The 20,816-nt window shown below is 38.6% G+C and overlaps 1 protein-coding gene across 1 annotated transcript in view; it reads right to left on the bottom strand.

Moving 5' to 3' along the window:
* LOC150091486 (sodium/glucose cotransporter 4-like) overlaps positions 1 to 20,583 on the bottom strand; it is a 135,685-nt gene extending 115,102 nt beyond the window's left edge. The window contains exon 1 of the mRNA XM_090375902.1: positions 20,427 to 20,583. Within this exon, the coding sequence (XP_090232028.1) occupies positions 20,427 to 20,516 (90 nt within the window). The 5' untranslated portion in view covers positions 20,517 to 20,583. The remainder of the gene's footprint in view (positions 1 to 20,426) is intronic.
* Positions 20,584 to 20,816: the final 233 nt, after the last annotated feature.

Below are 20,816 nucleotides of genomic sequence, written 5' to 3' on the forward strand. Positions count from 1 at the left end.
TATATCAGGCTTAGTGTCGAAGTTTGCAGATGATACAAAAATTGGCAGGATTGTTAATGACAGTAATGGCAGTGTGCGACTGCAACAGGATCCAGAAAATTTGGGCAGATGGGCTAAGACGTGGTAACTGAAGTTTAACATTGACAAATGCAAAGTACTGCATATGGGTAGAAGTAACCCCAGAGGAACGTACCAACAGTGTGTTACTTCACTTAGGTTGGTAGAAAATGAAAAAGACCTGGGAGTAATTGTTCAGTCAGATATGAAGTTTTCTGAGCAATACAGACAGACTGCAAGAGCAGGTCATTGGGTTTCGTCAATGATATACAGAAATTTTGCTAGCAGGGAAAAGGAGGTGATTATTCCTTTGTACAAGGCAATGGTCAGACCACGCCTTAAATACTGCGTACAGGTCTGGAGGCCTAATTTTAGGAAGGATGTAGTTTTGCTTGATCGTGTACAGAGAAGGGCAACAAGATTGGTGAGGGGATCGAAGGAATCCTCTTACCAATAGAGGCTTAAGTTCTGCAAATTGCAACGGCTGGAAACTAGGCACCTGCGAGGTGATGCGATCGAGGTGTATAAAGCCTTGAATGGGTTGAGCACGCTGAATTCTGATGGGATTCTTCCACTTGCTCAGATTACGAATCTAAGGGGGCATAAATTCGAATTGAGGAAAGACAGTTGTAGAATGGATGTGCGGAAATTTGTCTTTAGCCAGCTGGTGGTTAATTGTTGTTATAAACTTCCATCTGTCGTTGTGGAAGTTAATAGCCTAAATAAATTCAAGGAGGAAACTGGACAAACATTTGGATGAAATGGTTGTATGAATATATATATGCTTTTTCTTTTTTGGCCGATGTAAGCTCATACGCTTGCTTTCTTGTATCACATGCCAAGTTTACTATTACCATATTATTTGATGCCACAGAGACCATAACAAAACCAAATTGAAAAACTGCTGTTAAAGGACGGCCTGCAAATAAGTGGAAGGATGGGATCGGTGAACTTTTGGGCATGACATTTTGCAATACCGCTCGTACAGCACATGATTAATGCAGTTCGAGGAATTTGTTGGTGGCCACAACAGCTCCTCAGGGAACTATGTGACTGACTGGAAGAAGAAGATGAGTATGGAACAGTTCCAAGATCCTACTAAATTAAATTTATTAGTGTTTCCATTTTTCTGTGTACTGTCTGTACAAGGAAAACAATGCTTTAGTTTGGATTGTTTTGTTTACAATGACTAGGCCACGAATATCATGGCCTATCATTATATCATGTCCGCAGATGCACTCTTTGATTGGTTTCATAATTTGAGATTGAAAAACTCGAATTTCCGGGGGCGAAACTATGCAACGACTGTCCGAGAGAGACTAATTTAGTGTGAAAATAGCCGCTAAAAGTATTTCTCAACATCAGCCAGCGACTGGAATTGAAACTGAGGATGTCCACTTGACCCACTGATTTGTGAGGGATATTCTTTAAATACGAGAAACATGTATCTGCATGCAGTGTCGTATCCCGAAATCTTAACACCCAAATTAAAGCCCCAAAATACCGTTTACGAACTGTGACAGATGCCATGATAGAATTCTGGAATTATAACACTAGAATCAAAGCCCAAAAATACTGTTCACGTGTTCTCGAATACTATACTGTTCTCATGAGTGCTGTTCTCGAATAGCTTGTTATGCTAGTACGCAAGGTGTCTCTTCTTGGCCTGAGGCGGTCACTCCCCCGCACGACTACGTCGTTGTCTTTAAGGAAGTATTTAGCATGCCCCACAAATAAACTGGTTAAGCCAGACGTCACTTTTCTTAGAACAGCTTTTTTCTTACGCAAATTGTCTGCGATATTTAATGCAGATTATTAAACTTCTTGTGGATGCACATAACGTAATCACGAACAAAGTGGTATATGGAGATTTCGCATACCACTTGCTGCCACTCGAAATCGATGCCAAGAAGTTTGCAAGTTTGTCGAATGCTCCTGTAAAATAAATTAACGAATATGGTGAATTGTATACTATATATTTGCGTCAAGCTCTTTTCAGGTTGTGACTCGAAAACTGCCTATTGATCTGCATTTGGTGTATTGTGCATTGGCTTACTCCGTCCGCCGTGTCATTTCCAGTTCTTTTCTTAATATAGAGGTGGACATCTTAGCAGATCCCAAGAAGGAAAAGGCAAGAATCTGGGACGCTCTGGTAAATTTCTGGCAGGAGCTTTGGAGTGTTTGTGATAAAGGACGGATTACACAAAATTTTTTCCAAGATATAAGAAATGCAGCCTCAATAAAGTTTAAGTGGTTTGCACCAAACTTAAAGCTATGTTCCTATTGACTGATCATTGTCCAATTAACACAAAATTGCACAATTTAGGAATCACTGAAAGATCTAGTTGCCATTGTGGCGAAAGAGAATCATGGGAACATATTATGTATAACTGTGAGGAATATAGCGATCTACGAGCTGGATTAGTATCTCGGGTGAGTAATCTCAATCTTAAAATGGCAGAATCTCAATCTCCTGTTTATCAAGTAGAATCGATAAACAGGAGAACTTCTTGGCTTTCCATGCCTTTGCAACTGCTATTTTTGTTAGGCGGAAGACTCTTCTGCATCTGGATTAGTAATGCGGTATGGTATAGTGCCGGATTACCTAAAGTTCTGTGCAATCGTTCTGAAAGGCCTTGCTTTGGTGGAGGCATAAGTCTGCTATATCTACTGCAACTCCAGCTCTTTGCTCTGTTGGCTTTCCAACACCTGAACAGATGTAGCTCTTTGCGATGAAGTTTGGACTTTGTGTGATATTTCATTATATTTATTTTTGATGATCTTCAGTTTTTTCATATATATCTCTTTTGGCCGTGTCAGTTTTCCCTCCCTATAATTGAGCAAATAGGAGAGAGAGAGAGTATATCAGAGTGCTAAATTATGTGTAACTGACAGCGGGGTTGCCTGGGACCGCTTTAATTAATAAAATTTTAAATATATACAGGGTGTTTCAGTTAAACGTTTCAGAACTTCTAAGAGGGGTAGGGTACATCCTGACAACTCGAAATCATATAGCAATGTGGGGTCGGAAATGCTTTCCTGAAGCGGTGTTGTACACAGAAGCACCATAAAGAAAAGAGACCGTAAGTGAGAAATCGTTTTAATAATACATGAAAAGAAGCAAAAGGTACATGGATTAAAGTAAGTGTTCGAAGTTTCTTCCACGGGCTACAATGCACGCCTCACATCTCCGACGCATGGACATCCGAACATTCTGGAATACTCCAGGCGAATTTCAAATTTCTTCGGCAGCTACTGCGATTCTTGCAACCAGCTCCTCAGCATTGTCAACAGGGGTGTCATAAACTAGCGATTTCATATGACCCCAGAAATTAAAATCAAGACACGATAGGTCGGGTGACCGAGCAGGCCAACGCACGGGACCACCACGTCCCGTGCGTTGGCCTGCGAGATCACCTCATCGGACCTTACCTGTTACCGTGTCGTCTAACCGGACCTATCTACTTGATCTTTCTGCAGCAAGTATTGCCACAACTTTTGAGAGATGAACAGATTTCTGCATCGACGCAACAGACAATGTGGTTCCAACACGATGGAGCCCCTGCCCATTATAGCGGAGATGTTCGTAACTACCTGGATGTCACATTTGGTGAACAGTGGATCGGACGTGGTGGTCCCGTGCGTTGGCCTGCTCGGTCACCCGACCTATCATGTCTTGATTTTTATTTCTGGGGTCATATGAAATCGCTAGTTTATGACACCCCTGTTGACAATGCTGAGGAGCTGGTTGCAAGAATCGCAGTAGCTGCCGAAGAAATTCGAAATTCGCCTGGAGTATTCCAGAATGTTCGGATGTCCATGCGTCGGAGATGTGAGGCGTGCATTGTAGCCCGTGGAAGAAACTTCGAACACTTACTTTAATCCATGTACCTTTTGCTTCTTTTCATGTATTATTAAAACGATTTCTCACTTACGGTCTCTTTTCTTTATGGTGCTTCTGTGTACAACACCGCTTCAGGAAAGCATTTCCGACCCCACATTGCTATATGATTTCGAGTTGTCAGGATGTACCCTACCCCTCTTAGAAGTTCTGAAACGTTTAACTGAAACACCCTGTATATATATATATATATATATATATATATATATATATGCATCAAAGCAACTAAGGCTAAGAGCGTATTAATACTGATCAGTTTGCCTGTTTTGCTGGACGAAAATCCTGTTTATGGGCGAAAAGCGTGAAATTCTCAGCCTAGACCGACTATTTAGCTGGAATATGAAAGAAAAGCCCATAAAAACAACTCAAATATCTCCTGTCTTGACGAGAATTAAACCAAAGCGTTTTTCACACTCTATGGCAGAGTTTCCCAAACTTTCTCGGTTCACGGCGCTCTTAGTGTCCCAGTAATTTTTTTACGGTTCCCCTAAGTGGTTTTCGACCTTTTAATATATACCTATATAATAAATTTATTCTTTATATACAGGTACTAAATAAAGATCAATTATAGATCACCACAAAATTAAAAAAGATACTGTACAATGGATGCCGTACACCTTTCTATAATAAAATAAATGTATAAATTAAAAAAAATTAAATAATAATAACTTTAAGTAATTTAAACCGAAATTACAGAGCACCCAAGAATGTTGTTGCGGAACTCTAGTGTGCCGCGGCATCCCTGTTGAAAACCTGCTCTATAGAAAGACGGCAGTCATAACCGCTGCGTTACCCGTTCTGATAGGATGGTGAGTGCATTACGTTTAAGGAAACTAATAGCGTTTTAGATGAGAATAATATTCTTATTTGGAGTAATTTCTCATCGGTGAAATGATGAAACGAATACCAGTGGTCTGACTGAATATAATAAAAGAGCCAAATGGAAAATTGCCTGAACCAAGTGACAGATTGGTTCAGGCAGTTCGGAAAATATGTGGCCAAATACAATGCAATGCATGAAACTATTCAGTTTATACGAGAATGTGCAATAAATCCATTAAAAATATTTGTTTCTTAATAACAGCATCAGGGCTTGTTTATAAGCGACCATCGAGGATCCTCACTTCGTGATAGAGAACACAGAAATGTTTTAAGAATTGCATATTTGAAATCAAGGGGAAAACCTACAAGCCAAATTTGTTTAGGGCAAATTAAACAAATTAAAATTTGTTTAATTAAACAAATTAAACAACACAAATTAAACAAATTAAAATTTGTTTAATTTGTGTTGACGTCTTCGTAGTCTTAACATAATGACTCGTCAATTTCCTCTCTTGTGAAGCAGAATATCATTTTTTTTTGTATTTTTTGTTTGAGAGTAAAAAATGGAGGATAAAGTGGAGTTTCATTACTTACTACATAAAAAAAAACAAAAAAACATTGGTTTAAAAATAATGTAATTTTTCTCATTATGCTTAATTTTTGTCGTTCACAAAAAAAAAAAAAAAAAAAAAAAACATTTCCATGCTTATCCAGTCACTAACATTAAAATAGTATTTTCCTATGTCTATATAATTGCTGTTTTACCCTCTTCAGAATCATTCGTAGGGACACGGATTTGGATTACAGTCGAATCTTCCGGTTTTTAATTATTTTTTAAGGATCCCAGTGTCTGTTTGTTTTCTTCCCGTTCTGCTTCGCATATCACTGAAAACAGCGACCTATTTGCCTTCTGTACTGTTTCAGCGAGCCAATACTGGCCGAAATACTTATGATACTGCAACGACATTGAACATTCGGAGTCCTCCAAATTACGATAACCACACACCTTCCAATACAACGCTAGTTCAGCAGAAGAGATTGTAATCCTCTTGAGGGACTTGCCAGCTCTTGTGACACATTTATTCATTAACATAAAAAGGTCCAGGAAGTTAATTTGAAACATACTATCATTATGCTTAATTTTTAAAATAGTTCAATTTTATTCACTACAGTCATAGCCATGGGTGCCGGCAGCTTGGTGCAAGTGCACCACTTTTGGATTTCGAAGTAATACACAATTTTTAATATTTTTATTAATTTATTGAAACATAAGATATTGCATGTATTCGAAAATTTGGTGAACAAAAATTTATTCTCACACGCACCACCCTGCAAAATATCTTGCCGGCGCCCATGATCAGAGCACACCTCGAACTGAAAACCACTGCTTTATTTAGACTGATTAGATATCAAGCAGCAACTGCTTTCCTGGAAGATCTCACAACCACTGGGAATTCTTGTTCGTGTTTAATATAATTTAGTTTTCCATTTAGATCTGATTTTTCTTAGAGTATTCTTCTTTGGCACTCAGAAAAAAAAAAAATTTATGATTTATTTCATGAAATTAAACTGTTTTAACTCTAACAAAAGATTACTTTGTTAGCAGTTAATTAAAAACAATCTTAAGAATATTATTATAGTTAAAATAAAGGAAAACTAGCCAAACCAACTGATGGCAAGATTTTTTTTTTTTTTTTTTGATTTGGTAGTTGTTGGCGCATCGGCTTCTGTGGCCATATTGCACCTCCCAAGGTTTTTGCAGTACTTTGATCCAAGCCCGAGGCGGGAATCGAACCCGCGACCTTTGGGTTGCCGGGCAGGTACTTTTACCCACTCGGCTAGCCCGGTCGGCGATGGCAAGATACAATATATTGGCCACTATACTGTTCATATTACAGTATGTATAGTTTGTGCTTCGTAATAAGTCCCGTTACGATATTACTACGGCTGCTTGAAAAATAAGGCAAGTGATGTTTTGAGGAGAAGCACTACTTCAAACGCTGCATGAATATAGGCACATATTTAGGGGTGGTGGGTTTTTATTTTTTTCCCTGCGTACTTTTATTGACATTAGGTAAATATACCAAAATGCTTGTCATACTTGAAAGGTGTACAAATGAAGAAGTGCATGAAGTTATCCGATTTATGCGAGCCAAACAGACAAACTCACAAAAAATCATTAGAAATTGCAAGCTTTGTGGTCCAAAGATCGCTCCAATGATTAATTCCGAAAGGACAGCTTTTTTGCATGACAGTGCAACACTCCACACAAGACAGTGGATACAGCATTATGGGTGGTAGATTTTTGTCCAGCCACCACTCGGTCTCAACGTTGTCCTTTCTTTCATTTGTTCCGGCTTCAAAAATATCTGCAGAGAACTCTTCGGGGATGACGATGAAGTTAAAGAGGCTTTGAAACGTAGTTGAGTGGGAATGTACCCGAATTTTACGACAGAGGTACTATTTTGCTAGTCACATGGAGCAACGCATGTACTCTCATATATTGTACATGTGGTTCCTCGCACCTCAGTATGTAAATATTCCACACTCTCCTGGCACATTGCCTTAGCGGAGTTACCCACGACTTCTTGTGGCTAATAAACTGAAAATAATAGTGTCTGAATGTGATGGGTAACTAGTCTGAATGTGATGGATAACTATGCCAAAAAGTAGTGCACTAATGTGTCGTCGTTAACTGTTTCATTATTCTGTAATTAAACGATTTTTGTGAAAGGCATCTGCCACCTTATGATATTTAATATAGCAAAAGCCATATAGGCTAGCTAATATAGATATATTGGAGAAACACTCGGACTACTGGTCTCATAATATTCACCTGTAGTTTAAAATTGCGAGTTTACAGTTTAAGATGTCTGCGAAAACACGTAAGGAAAACACACGGATGGAAAAGTCAAAATAGCCATGCTTCCATGTCTTTTATCTCACTTTATAAATAGTTCTCGTAATTCATCCTGCTCTGTTCCATTTTATGTTTAGCTTTTTTTTTTTTTTTTGATTCCCAGTTATTTTGCGTTTCAGGAACATTGAAATATAGCAGAGCAGTTGAAGTACAGAATTGAAAAGAGAATAATAATGTTCACGAATTCATTGTTGATTTTCCCAGATTTACTGATGTGTAGGCCTTTTACTCGTCTTGTACATCTTAAATCTTTTTTTTTATTTTTATTAAAACATTTAACCGATCAGTATAAACAGATGTAACTCACACTAATTCTTTCTCAGGATGTACCGATATGTAAGAAAATCATTAGACCGCAGGCGGAAAGAAATTAATATATTTAAACAGACGATATCTAGGCATAATATATACATAAATGTTTGAAACAGAGTAATATAATTACACTATTTAGTTTGCAATTGTCTACAATGGCCTGTTTGCAAAACAGGCGATTGTATATCTTGCAAATCTATTGTTTGCAAAACAGGCGATTTATATATTGGTGGAGTTATTGGATGCAGCAGAATATGATATACGAATATGAAGCAGAGTATGAAGAGACGATTCAAAAAATATGACCAATACAAGGTCAAACAGCTTCTAAATGGAAAATGAGGTAGACGTACGAATAGAAAGAACACACTGCGTTTTTCGTGTTATACAAATTTTGCGAAGTGTGTTTTTGATAAGCCCGCATCCAAAGAAACCGGACGGATGATACTGGAGGGATACTCTGGCAGCTGCATTCTGTATAAGCGATAAGCATTTCAGACATGCGTAATAGCCTAAACCCGGAAAGGATGTATTACTATGACGAACACGGAAAGTACGTTACTGCAAAAAGAAACAAGCATGACAATACATTTATGTGAATATACTGTATTTGTATATAGAAGTGGGGTCAGTTACGAAGCATCCGATAACGACTCATTAACCAGATTCCCCGTAGATGACAAGTCACTGTCATTCTTGGAAAACTACTTGTCATCAGCAAAAGAGAGCAGTTTTTCTGTGAAGCAGCTAAAATAACAAATTAGTTAACTTTTGATGAAGAAAACGACATATTTGACTACTCTAAATGCATTTAAAAAATACTGCAGCATAGCACTTCCAAATACTAATTCAACCTTACAACATCATGATTTTGTTATTACTTTTAATTACAAATTTGTTAAAAATAAAATCGCAAAATGTGTACATAATCATATTATTTGTTTCAGTGGAGAAACTGTCATACCAACTACCACCGCGGAAATCGGTTGGCTGGTTTTGTACGGTTGTTAAAGATCATCTGGATCCGTTCGACAATATGATGAAGAGCTGGTCAGAATTTATAGTTTTGCCCCTGGTTTGTTTCAACATTATTTTCCATCTTCTAATCAAGCCTGATTGATTCTGCTTGGTTCGAAAAAAACATTGCCATTGACGCAAAACATTTATTGTATATTTATTTTATCAATGGATATACAGTACACCGATGAGCCAAAAAATATTATCAGCGAGTCGTTATGCAAATGGAAGCAATTGCAGGTGAACTACGGCGCGTGCGCGGGTCGGGACACGGTATAAAAAACACCTGATACTGAGCTCTGTTAATCAGTGTTACTCTTGTTCTTCGGATGGGAAAGGCAGCGGACTTAAGCGAGTTTAACAAAGGCCAAATTGTAATGGCCAGACGACTGGGTCAGAGCATATCCGAAACGGCACGGCTGGTGGGATGCTCACGATCAGCCGTGGTATTTACCCAAAGTGGTCCGAGGAGGGGAAACCCACGCACCGTCGGACGACCACGGCTCATCGATGCACTATGGGACGAAAACAAGCCGGTGGCGGCGATGTCATGCTTTGGGCGATGATCTGCTGGGATACCCTGGGTTCAGTCATCCATGTGCTGGGCACACTGACGTCTACGACCTTTTTTTATTTTTATTTATTAACACACAACTGTATATACATTCTCAAGATACACATTAATCAATTTATATACAAGATTTATATGCATACTCTTATATATGCTGTAGTCTTTCTGTACATTTGCTTGTGTGTATCCTGATATGAAGGGTGGCTCCTAGACATAAGCCCATCTCCACCTATTACTCCTGTAAAATCTCAGAACCTCTGCAAAACAGGCCTGAAAAAAAAGAGTGTTATATCAGACCATTTCGCCACCAGGAACTAACCAACACCTGGATCAACCATTCTCTGTGTGTGCTGTAATGCACAAATTCTGCACCTACCGGAAGTAGTGCTATACTGGTAGGTGCCAGCAATCCAGCCCCCAAGGCTGCCCAAACTTGGAGGCCAGCGGGAAAAAAAAAAAAAATAATAATAATAACAATTCCAACTAGGAACAATGTATGCTTGTTGAAACAAAAACAACATTATACAATTACTGTATATTTACATGTAAATAGCAAATACATACATACACTTAGAATGACATTAACACTTAGATTAACATTATCTAAAAACATCCTATAAAGATGACAGTATACGAAGCGTTCTGTCGTCAAATGTGCAGCACTTCCCTTAATTGGTATCCTGCAATAGATTTCTTGGCGCCTCCGTAGCCAGGTGGGAAGGAGCAGCAGTGCGTAGCACACGCTTCTTGATTAGACCGGGGTTCGAGCCCGTCACCACCAAATAAGGAGGATGCGGAAAGGTTAAGGAATGACCACCGCATATCCTGGAGCAATATGGCCTTAGTTGCTAATGCTCCTAAAAACCAAACAACAACAACAGCAATAGATTTCTTAACTCCTGTCTTCTTTTAAAAACTTTGGCCGAGAATTCCTGAAGCAAAGCAAAGGTGTCCAACCTCTGAACCAAGAGGTAAATTATTCTCCGTGAGGTTTGGTAACCTATTTAGTAATTCCTGCCTGTCTGAAGTATAGTCCGCATTCAAGGATGACATATCTCCAAGATTCAACCTCACTGCACAAACAGTAGGGGTCAGGTTGTAATCCTTTTTCAAATAGTTTGGCCCTTAAGCCATGTCCAGTGATTAAGTAACTCGTGGTCATGGTGAGAGCAAACTAAGAAGATGCCCTCCTGTTCATTGCAAAGCTTACGGCTGGAATGAACCCTCTTGTAACGGTTCCATGCTCACTCAAATCCCAACGTTGCTGCCAGCAATTCACTAGCTCACCCCAAATTCTACGTTTTTCCTTCTTTATGTTGTTATTTGGATTAGAGGTGATATTCAGTATTTGTAACGCCCTTCCCTTCTTTAAGTTATATACAATACCTCGGAAAATAAATCCAAGGGGATGGTACCTGCAATAACCTGTAAGGCATTTGTCGACACTGTCCTTGGAGTGCGTATAACTGTAAGCAGCATTGTACGTTGCAGGGACAGAAGCTTGGCTTTAGTTGTAACCTTGGTAGCAGCCGCAAACCAAATATCGGCACCATAAACTACAATGGGAAGAAATATCATCTTGTAGTACAATACCAGAGTTTTTTGGATAAACCCCATTCCTTGCTGGAAATTCTAACACCTGCAGCTACGAACTTTTTGATTTTTTCATTGATTTTAGTGACATGTACATGAAACCTGAGACGATCATCTAAAGTTAAACCCAAATACTTGGTGTTCTGTACATATGGAATTTGAGTACCATATAGGGTTACCTTTGGCGGCCTTCCATAATCGAAGTGGTGTTTAAACACCATGAAATTGGTCTTGGTGACAGAAATCTTTAGTTTATTTAAACCCACCCATGCCACTAAATTATTCAAAACTGACTGAATTTTTTGTTCTAGAATTTGTCTTGATCCTCCCTGCACTGCCACCTGGTGGTGGCAGTGCAGGGAGGATCAAGATGAACTTTGATGCACTCATCAAAGTTCATCTTGATCTTTGATGAACTCATCGCTATCCTTCGTGAGCCACTGGTCTAGCACTGCATTCCAGAAGAGAGGTCCCAAGACTGAATCCTGAGGGCATCCTCTTGAAACGGTAGTCGTGTATGATAAATGCTTTACACATACTCTAATTTGTCAGTCCTTAAAGTAAGATCTAAGGACTTTGAACAGGTAGTCAACACACTTTGCCAGTTGCAGTGACCTGAGAGCACTCCCCCACCAGAGGGAATCGAAAGCGCCTTCAAAGTCAATAAAAACAGCAGGAACATATTTGCTGTTTGCCTTCTGAATGTAAGTCAGCAAGGTTGAGATTCCGTCCTCAGTGGATCATCCTTTTTTGAATCCAAACTGGCAATCAGAGGAGAGTTTATATTCTGTAAATAATTTTAAAATCTTGGGGCAATTATCCTTTCAAATAATTTGCCAAGATTGGCCAATAAAGAGATTTGCTGTGGGGTTTGTTTTTGGCTTTCCCGGTTTATGCAAGATTTTTAGGACGACGAGCTTCCATTCAAAAGGGAAAAGCCCTTCTAGCAAGCATTTATTAAATAAGTTTAATAAAGTCTCAGGGAAGAATTCATAAAATTTTTCAATCACTTGATTTGCAATGAAGTCAATGCCAGGACATTTTTATGGTTCAAATTAGCTACTGCAGCTCCTAGCTTAAGCATGTTAAAATGACAATTTCAGCTGTCCCCTTATATTCCCGATTAATGCGTCTAATTTCCGCTTGATCAGGGCTGTCCATATACGGAAAGTGTTCCGGAAAGAGGCTACTCACTATTGCTTCAACTGTAGATTCCCAGTCCGAAGTTTCTTGATTCTCTCTAATTACCGTATTGTAAATTTCACCACATTATTTTTTATTTATTTCTTGAAAGCTTATAGATTTATTTCTTGAAAGCTTATAGATTATACCCCAAGGGTCAGCATTTCCTGTTTCCTTCACCAGACGATGCCAACAATTTTGCCTGCTATCAGCAATTGCTTTATGGTACCTCTTCCTCAAGTCTCTGTAATCATTTTTCAAAGCCTGAGTGACGTGCCTAAACATCATTGCTGATCAGGTACACCCTTTCGTGGCAACGGTCTTCCCCTCTGGGGGTGCCATCTTTCAGCAGGATAATGCGCCATGCCACACCGCCCGGATTGTTCGAGACTGGTTCACGGAACATGAAGAAGACTTCCAGGTATTGCCCTGGACTCAAAATTCCCAAGACATCAATCCCATCGAGAATCTGTGGTTTGTGTTGGAATAGCAACTTGATTAGTAGAAAAAAAAAGAATTGTTTTAAATTTGTCCCGTGGTGGAATTCATATTTAGATGAGTTAAAACGTAGGATAATATCTGCTAGGAAAAATTTTTCAGAGGGCAAGACAAATGGCTAATTCTGCTTTAATCATGGAATTAAAGCAAAGCTATAGAGTTAAAAAGAATGAATACTCATCAAAGATTAAGAAATATAAGCGACTTGCATGGCAATCATTTGTTGAACAGGTTGGAAATGCAGACCCCTGGGTCCCAGTCTACAACGTTATCACTGAGAAGTTAGTATTAGATAATATTGCTTATTCTGTACTGGATGGGAACCAGGATTATACGGTGACCTAGGCTCAGTCGGTCCGGCAGGTCTTGTCAGAATTGTTTTTAAAAGATAATAAGGAGATAAACACTAACTTGCCGAGATCCATTGAGGTAGAGAATCAGGAATATATCTCTAATGAGAGAGAGTCCCGGTTTACTCGAACTGAATTAGATGCTTCTGTTAATAGGGTAAGGGATGGGAAGGCACCAGGGATCGACTTTATTGAGCACATGTAAAACATTTTTATTCTATATTCCCTGATATAATGTTAAATCTTTACAATACATGTCTACTAGAAGCAGTTTTTCCAAAATTGTGGAAATCCGCGGCCCTAAGAGTGATCCTGAAGAACCCGGAAAAGTCCTTGAGTGAGCCAACGTCATTTTCTCGAAAAATTTTCGAGAGGCTGATAATTTCCAGGTATCAGTTTAAATATGAAAATTTACATCTTTTTATTCAAGTAAACAATATGGTTTTAAGAAGGGCCTCTCGACCGAAGATACGATTTGTAACTTATTACGATTGTACAGGGAGAATCAAGGCGATATGACATCGGTTTGTTTGTGGACTTCAAGGGTACCCTCCTCTACAGGGCGAGAACTACCCTCTGTTCCGGGGAATTATATATAACATCTTGTGGGATTACTTTTCGGACCGTAGTGTAATTGTTCGGTCCTCTCTTGAGGAGGAGATTTTTCAGGTCGAACGGGGATGCCCGCAGGGGTCGATCCTCTGCCCCTTCATGTGGAACATGGTTTTAGATGAATTTTTACAGCGTGACATGGGGGACTCACAGGTGATCGCCTACAGTATGGGGAATCAAAGGACGATCATTAAATATGCTATATGAGTGTGTATTTGTCTCCTTTATCACATATGCTGCTGGAGCTTGGTATCATAAAGTGATTAATGTTGTAATTAGAAAGCATTTAATGTCTGCCCAAAAGTTCGCTCTTCTAGGTATCACCAGGGCCTGCCGTACTGTCTTTACTGACGCTCTGAATGCAATATCTGGAAAGATGCCTGCGGATTTATTGGTAATCCGCGCAGGCTTGAGGTACTGTCTTAGAAGAGGCATCTCCGCGGAGATTTTAGTTATTCAGTCATGCCCGGGGGGTGGGGCGGCTGCTTGCGGTCGAGAGACGGAGGATACATGATGAGTGAATGAATATTTGGCAAATTAGATGGGATGACTCGGTTAAAGGCAGGGAAACTAACGCTTTTATTCCGTCCGTAACAACCGTGAATTAGAAATTAAGATCGTGGTTGAAGTTCAACATGAGTGCTTGTTTACTGCTGACCGGGCATGGCTTAATATATAGGCTGAGTCAATTTGGTTTGGTCCCTTCTGGCTTGTGCTTCTGTGAGGCGATGGAGACTCACTTTCATAGCATGCTCTATTGTCCCTATATTATGAAGATCTGCGCAGCACACTTGAAACGGGAGACCTTTTATTTGGATACCTTGCCGGATTTGTTTGTAAGTCGAGTGTCCTTTAAATGTTTCTCAACTTTTGTTAATAATGTGTTTAAAAGGAGGGCCATGTTGTTTAGTGATAGTAGAGGTATTTCGTCACAAGGTATAGGAATAGCAGCCGAAGGCACTGATTAACGCAATGTGCTATTCAGCGCCGACAGGCTAATATACCGGCTCTGTTTTTATTGTGCACATTATGGGAAAATTTATTGATATTGAACCAAGATTTAATTGGAAATTTTAGAAAGATTTATTGTTATTTTTTTATATTTATTCATATAATATTATTTTATTTTATTTATTATTATTATGTTGATTATGAATACATACTTTTAAATAAAAGGCTGTATACATGATCTTTGGACCTTGAGAATTAGTGCATATGGACCTAGGCCCTGGATCCGGGTACCAGCTGTTTTGGCTGCACGTGGAGGACCAACATCATATTAGGTAGCCGGTCATAATGTTTTGGCTCATCGGTGTAAGAGCTTTCAATTTTATTGTAATGTTGTTTTAAGCCGTTATACCTGTATAAACAGTTATCAGTGGACCATGAATTTTTTGAGGTGGCGTGCGGCTCGATGTCGTAAGGTGCGTACCAGTGTAAACACAGATCGGTGTGTGAATAAAATCAAATTCGCGTGTGTAGAAATTAAAGCTATTTCTGTAACAGATAAACGGTAGAATTTGGGGATAGGAAACTAGTGAACAGGTGGCTAATCACAGCATATATTCCCCATACATTTCATTAGGAATGCCACCAATCACCTCCAGCGTAGCTGCGATTCTCTTCGGCATGGGCTTAAAGGGGTGAATGTAATGTTCCTCAAGTATATTCAACTAGACAGTATTTCTGTTTACTGGAAACGGGTATACACAAATGATCTGTTGACCCTGCTGAGCAGAGATGTAGAAGCGGTCACTAGCGTGCTCACTAAACTATTTCATTTTGAAGATGCACAGAAGAGGTGGTGCATTATCCAGTTCAAAGTGGCAATCAATAAGGAATAGAGAGTTGGAATTGTGGGATCCATAGAACCCTTGAATATGTTAAGTGGGCTTTTCTGCTTGGGCATTAGTCAATTGGGTATGAACGGACCCTGTGGTTCTTAGAAAACATGCTGCACCTCCTCTTATGCCGAGAGTGGCAAAGTATAATGCTTCATCTGGCAACTAAAAATAAAAGCAAAGAACCATCACGGCTTCATTCTGCTATGAGCTATACCAAGGAACAAGTTAAGATAATATACGGTAGTTTTTAAGGAACCAGAATGGAATCTTGCTCCCCCCCCTCCTTCCCCAAGGTTGCTGATAGTTCTCTGTTTGACCTTGGACTCCTTATACTGGTTCCCAGTTGTTATTTCAAAGATGTTCAGCGATTTAGATATTTGCTCAAAATGGTAGGCTACGTTATTCTCTTTAAACTATTACTGCACTGACTACACTTTATGACACGAAATGTTCCCCCCCCCCCGATACAAATACAGCCCCCCCTCAAAAGACTGCCACAATGCAAAAAAGACAAAATTGTCCAGACTGCCATGTAGAGAGCTGCCGTCATGCTTTCATCGACGCCATTCAGTAGAAAATGTACAAACGGCTGAATATAAAACGGGCCACCATGCTGATATTGTCACCACCACCTCCTAACTTCTTTGTGGGTGCAGTACGTCTGAGTGAACCAGTTCTTTGGTCATATTTTCTACCATCCGATGCCTGGACCACCGTGTAGTGCAATTTATCACTTCGCATTCCGTTCTGCCACTGCTCTCGTTCTCTGCACCACCACCACTGATGACGACGGATACTACTGGGAGACAGTTTCGGCTTATAAGCAACTGCACGACCGTGGTAACCCATTTTGCGAAGCGTTTTTCTGATGGTTGATGATCCTACATTTATTTCAGTTTTATAAACTCTCTCCAGAGATAGTTAACAAAATTAGAATAACTTTGAGTTGTTAATGGAGGTAAGCTACCATTAATGATCCTAAGGGCATGTCGACAATGGGGAGTTACCACTTATCAGAAGCCAGGTAAACCACCATTCATTAATAGATCTACCTGGTTTCAGTAAGTAGTCGCATTGTGTACTATCTTCCATTAGAGTGCATTGTTTTCAATAGTTGACTTTTTTTTCGGTCCCACTGTTACCACTATCTGGACATGCATGTTATTAAAAAACCTACTATCCTCCTCTTGTGAAGGAATCTACGTACTTTTTCATATGTTCTACTCCCTCTAGCTAACACTGTGTACATTCCTATATCCTACTTTTAACTGGTACTACCATTTACCTATCATGTGATATCCGGAATTAACCGTTACTTCTCAAGTTATTCCAGTGCATGTTGGAAGTTAGTGTATGTGGGGAGGAAATGCCGATTTTCATGCAAGATAAATTTTGTACACTTGATATTAAAGTTCTACCTGGCCGCTTTTTCATTATTTGTCTAAGTACTGGGCTACGAAGATCAACTACTGTATTTGCTTTCAGAAACGGAATTTGCACCTTTAAGGAAGTTTGACCTTTCTCAAAACCGACCTAGATGTTATAACCAGTGCTTCTCAAACTTTTTTGGATCACCGCCCCCCCCAAAAAAAAGCCCTCGCCAGGGCTTTTTTAAAGCCCACCAATATAAAGTGAAGCTAAATAACTGAAATGAATATTTGTCTGTTTGTCTCCAAAAAGGTAAATGCAGCCTTGCATGTAGGCGTGTGAATTATAAAGAAAACTATTTACTGCACTTTATTCCTTCTTCGTAAAAAATTACAACTACATAAATAAAGTCAGTTATAGTCACTTAAATTAAGCCATAAAAATTAAAGTTAATTACATAAATAAGTCATGATATTAATGGAAATAGTTAATTATATTTTAATATTTAATGCGATGGATGAGCTTGGTGGAGATTTATTAGGTTATCAATATTAGGTTTAATATCTGTAAGTAGAAGTCGTAAATCGCCACTTTTAACAACATCCAGACAATTTATTTGTTTGTCAGCAATTGAGATACAGCACTGAAACCGGTTTCGACTAGATATGATGTTGGAAAAGAAATAAGTAATTTTTTTACAATTCCCCACAATGCAGGATAATGGTCAGGGATTTTCTTTTGTAACCAAAATTCCTGATATGAATTTTGAAATTTTGGCTTCAGTTCAACTTCATTTTGTAACTCAGTCAATTCTTCTTGTACAAAACGTTCACCATCGTCATTATTTAAAAAAGGATTTATAACCCAATCTGGAATTTTCAAATTAAGGAGATCTTCGAACCTTTCCTGCATATCTCTGCGCGACATTTCTAGATGATTACAAAACGTTAGTAGAATTTCATCGGCTATTTTTTATTTTTTCTCTATTTCCAACAGATTTGGAAATTGATACAATTCACGTCGTCCTACGTTGCGCATTAAAAGCTTTAATTTTGAAATAAATGCTGAAATTTTAGTTTTCGCCTTAATAAGAGTTACATCTTGTCCTTGTAAATGTAAGTTCATTGAGTTGAATCTAGTAAATAAATCTGCAGGATAAGCAATATCAGTTTTCATTTTCTTGAGGTCATTACTAAGGTCGTTGTTCCTATCTTCAAAAAACTCGACAACAGTATCAAAGAGTTCATAAAATCTGTCGAGACAATTGCCTTTTGACAGCCACCGAACCTCGGAGTGAAGTAGCAATCGTTCAAAATCTTCACTGTTTTGATCACAAAGCTTTCGAAATATACGATCATTCAAAGAATGTGCTTTAATTTTGTTTATAGCAGTAATAACAGTTTTTAGAGAATTGTGCAGTTTATCACCACGTTTTTTCGCAACTAAATGCTGACGGTGAATGACACAATGAACAGTAATAATATTTGGCACAGCATTTTTTAAATAAGCCATAAAACCCTTGTAACGGCCAATCATTGATGGTGCTCCATCCGCCCCCTATCGCCCCCTTTCATGCCTAACTCCCCCCAGGGGGCGATATCGCCCACTTTGAGAAGCACTGTTATAAACTGTTGAGCGGGTACTTCATCCCTTGAAAGCATAGTGAAGCAGAAGTACAACAAACAAGGAGGTGAGCGAAGTGCCTAATAAGTGTTTTATAATTACAAAGGTTTCAAAGTTTTAGTAACCTAAAATTTGTAATTCCTTCGGTGTGTACCAAAAGGTTGACCTTACTTTTATCCAATCATTGTCGAACCTAACCTAAAGATATTTCAAACTATATAAAGGAGTAGATAACATGTACTCCACAAGTTTTTGGAGGGTATAGAACGTTGTATGCACTGAAAAAAACGAAAAAAAATGTGAAGATTTAAATTTCTCGCAGCGTAGTTAAGGAAAAAACAAAGTTAGAAAATGAAAATATATTTTGAAAATAAATTGAATGCTTTTAAGATTGCAGTTATGTTTATTCAAATTCGAAAAAAAAATTGAAATTGCAGAATCTAAAGTTTACGTTAACCTATGATTTTATGAAGTCAATTGGTATTTAACTAGCATCAGTTGATAAACTTATTATAACGTGTTAGATATTATGACCATTATTTATCTTGTCTAGAAAAATTCAGGTTTTCAATAATATTGTGACTATTTTGGCTTTGATATTGTTATGAACTTGCTGTCCTGATCTGAAATATCGTATAGCTCCGCACAGGTTGGGTTGTTTAAATTATAAAAAAAAAAAAAAAAAAACCCAGCAAACTCAGTTTCGCGTGAAAAAAAATCCTCTGTTGATCTGAGACTCACGGGCCCAGTATTCGGTTGTGGGAGTGAGGGGGGGGGGGAGTTGAACCCTTTCGAAAAATTAGTTTCTTATATTTCAGTGCGGCTCTTCAAGGGCCAAAAGAATTTAGAACTTTATGATTATGGCAGGAAAACTAGCCTCACAATTAATGGACCTTGCATTTCTTTGTGATTGAGCAATTATGTGCATTAGTGATTCCTCTCTAGTCATCGACGCGATTCGCACTCCAAATTCAAAGATGTCAATATTAGTACAGTCAGTATGATTAAGGCGATTCGTTCGAAGTCATGTGCCGATACCTGTCAACACAATACATGCTGTATGTGCATATTCTAATTATATGAACGTATACATCTTTTTTTTATTCGTTAACATCAAATATTTAAATTTTTGTCGATTTTAATAGGGTTCAAATAACTGATTTCACGAAAGTTACAATTGATCTCTTAATGCCAGTTACGAACAAGCTTTATATAAACTGGAGAAAAATATTTTAGCGAGAGACTGAGAAATGCAATTCTTGCAAGCTTTAGCATAATTTCTACGGTTGATTTAATACTTATTTCGTTCTTTGATTTTACATTGAAATTGCATTACTCCACATGGCTTTGTCAAAACAAAACGCGTTCGAAATCGTCTACACTCCGAAGGAATTAATACGTTTGTATGGGGAAAAGCAAGATTAAGTATGTACATACAAATTTAATGTTTAAATGCTTATGAGAATAAATAATTAACAATTGCGTTAATTATATCCGCTCGTTTATAATTGTTTGTTTCTAGTATTATAATTAGTATTGTTCTTAAACGGCAAAAAAAAAAAACCCACTATTTACTTTCGAAACTGGGGTGGGGGTGCTGCATTGTTATAAATGGTCATGTGGTCCCATGATAGTCGGGCAGCACGAAAATTTTGGATAAAACAAAATGTATGCACATTAAAATCTCATCTTGCAACAAAATTAATTTCATCACATTTTTTAATAGTAAGAGGGTTGGTTTGATTGCCTTACTTACCCACATTCCGACTGCGAACACGAGGATAAAATAAACTCCAATGACCACCGCATCCTCCCAATAAAGCTCTGTATTCCCTAGCTTTGCCATCTCTCGACACTCTCTGCTGATTCCACTATACCCGAAACAGGTGATACGACTTGATATGATTGGGTTGTTACACCTACTCCAAGGATGTCAGGTGTTGCAGTCTACCTGGAAACCGCGCCTGACGTCATTGTTCCACAGGGAAGTTGCTACACAGGCAGAGCGATAACAAAGAATTCCTAACTTGTCTGTGAAGCTAACCGCTTTCAACTTGAACTCGAAATACCCGCTATACTCGGCTACGTCACTGAGATTTCCTTTCGCACGCACGCTTAGCAGAGACGTCAAATCCCGGACTCTCGG

Source organism: Mastigoproctus giganteus, chromosome 1, assembly GCF_048544385.1.
Source record: "Mastigoproctus giganteus isolate SK-2022 chromosome 1, ASM4854438v1, whole genome shotgun sequence".
NCBI classification, from domain to species: domain Eukaryota; kingdom Metazoa; phylum Arthropoda; class Arachnida; order Uropygi; family Thelyphonidae; genus Mastigoproctus; species Mastigoproctus giganteus.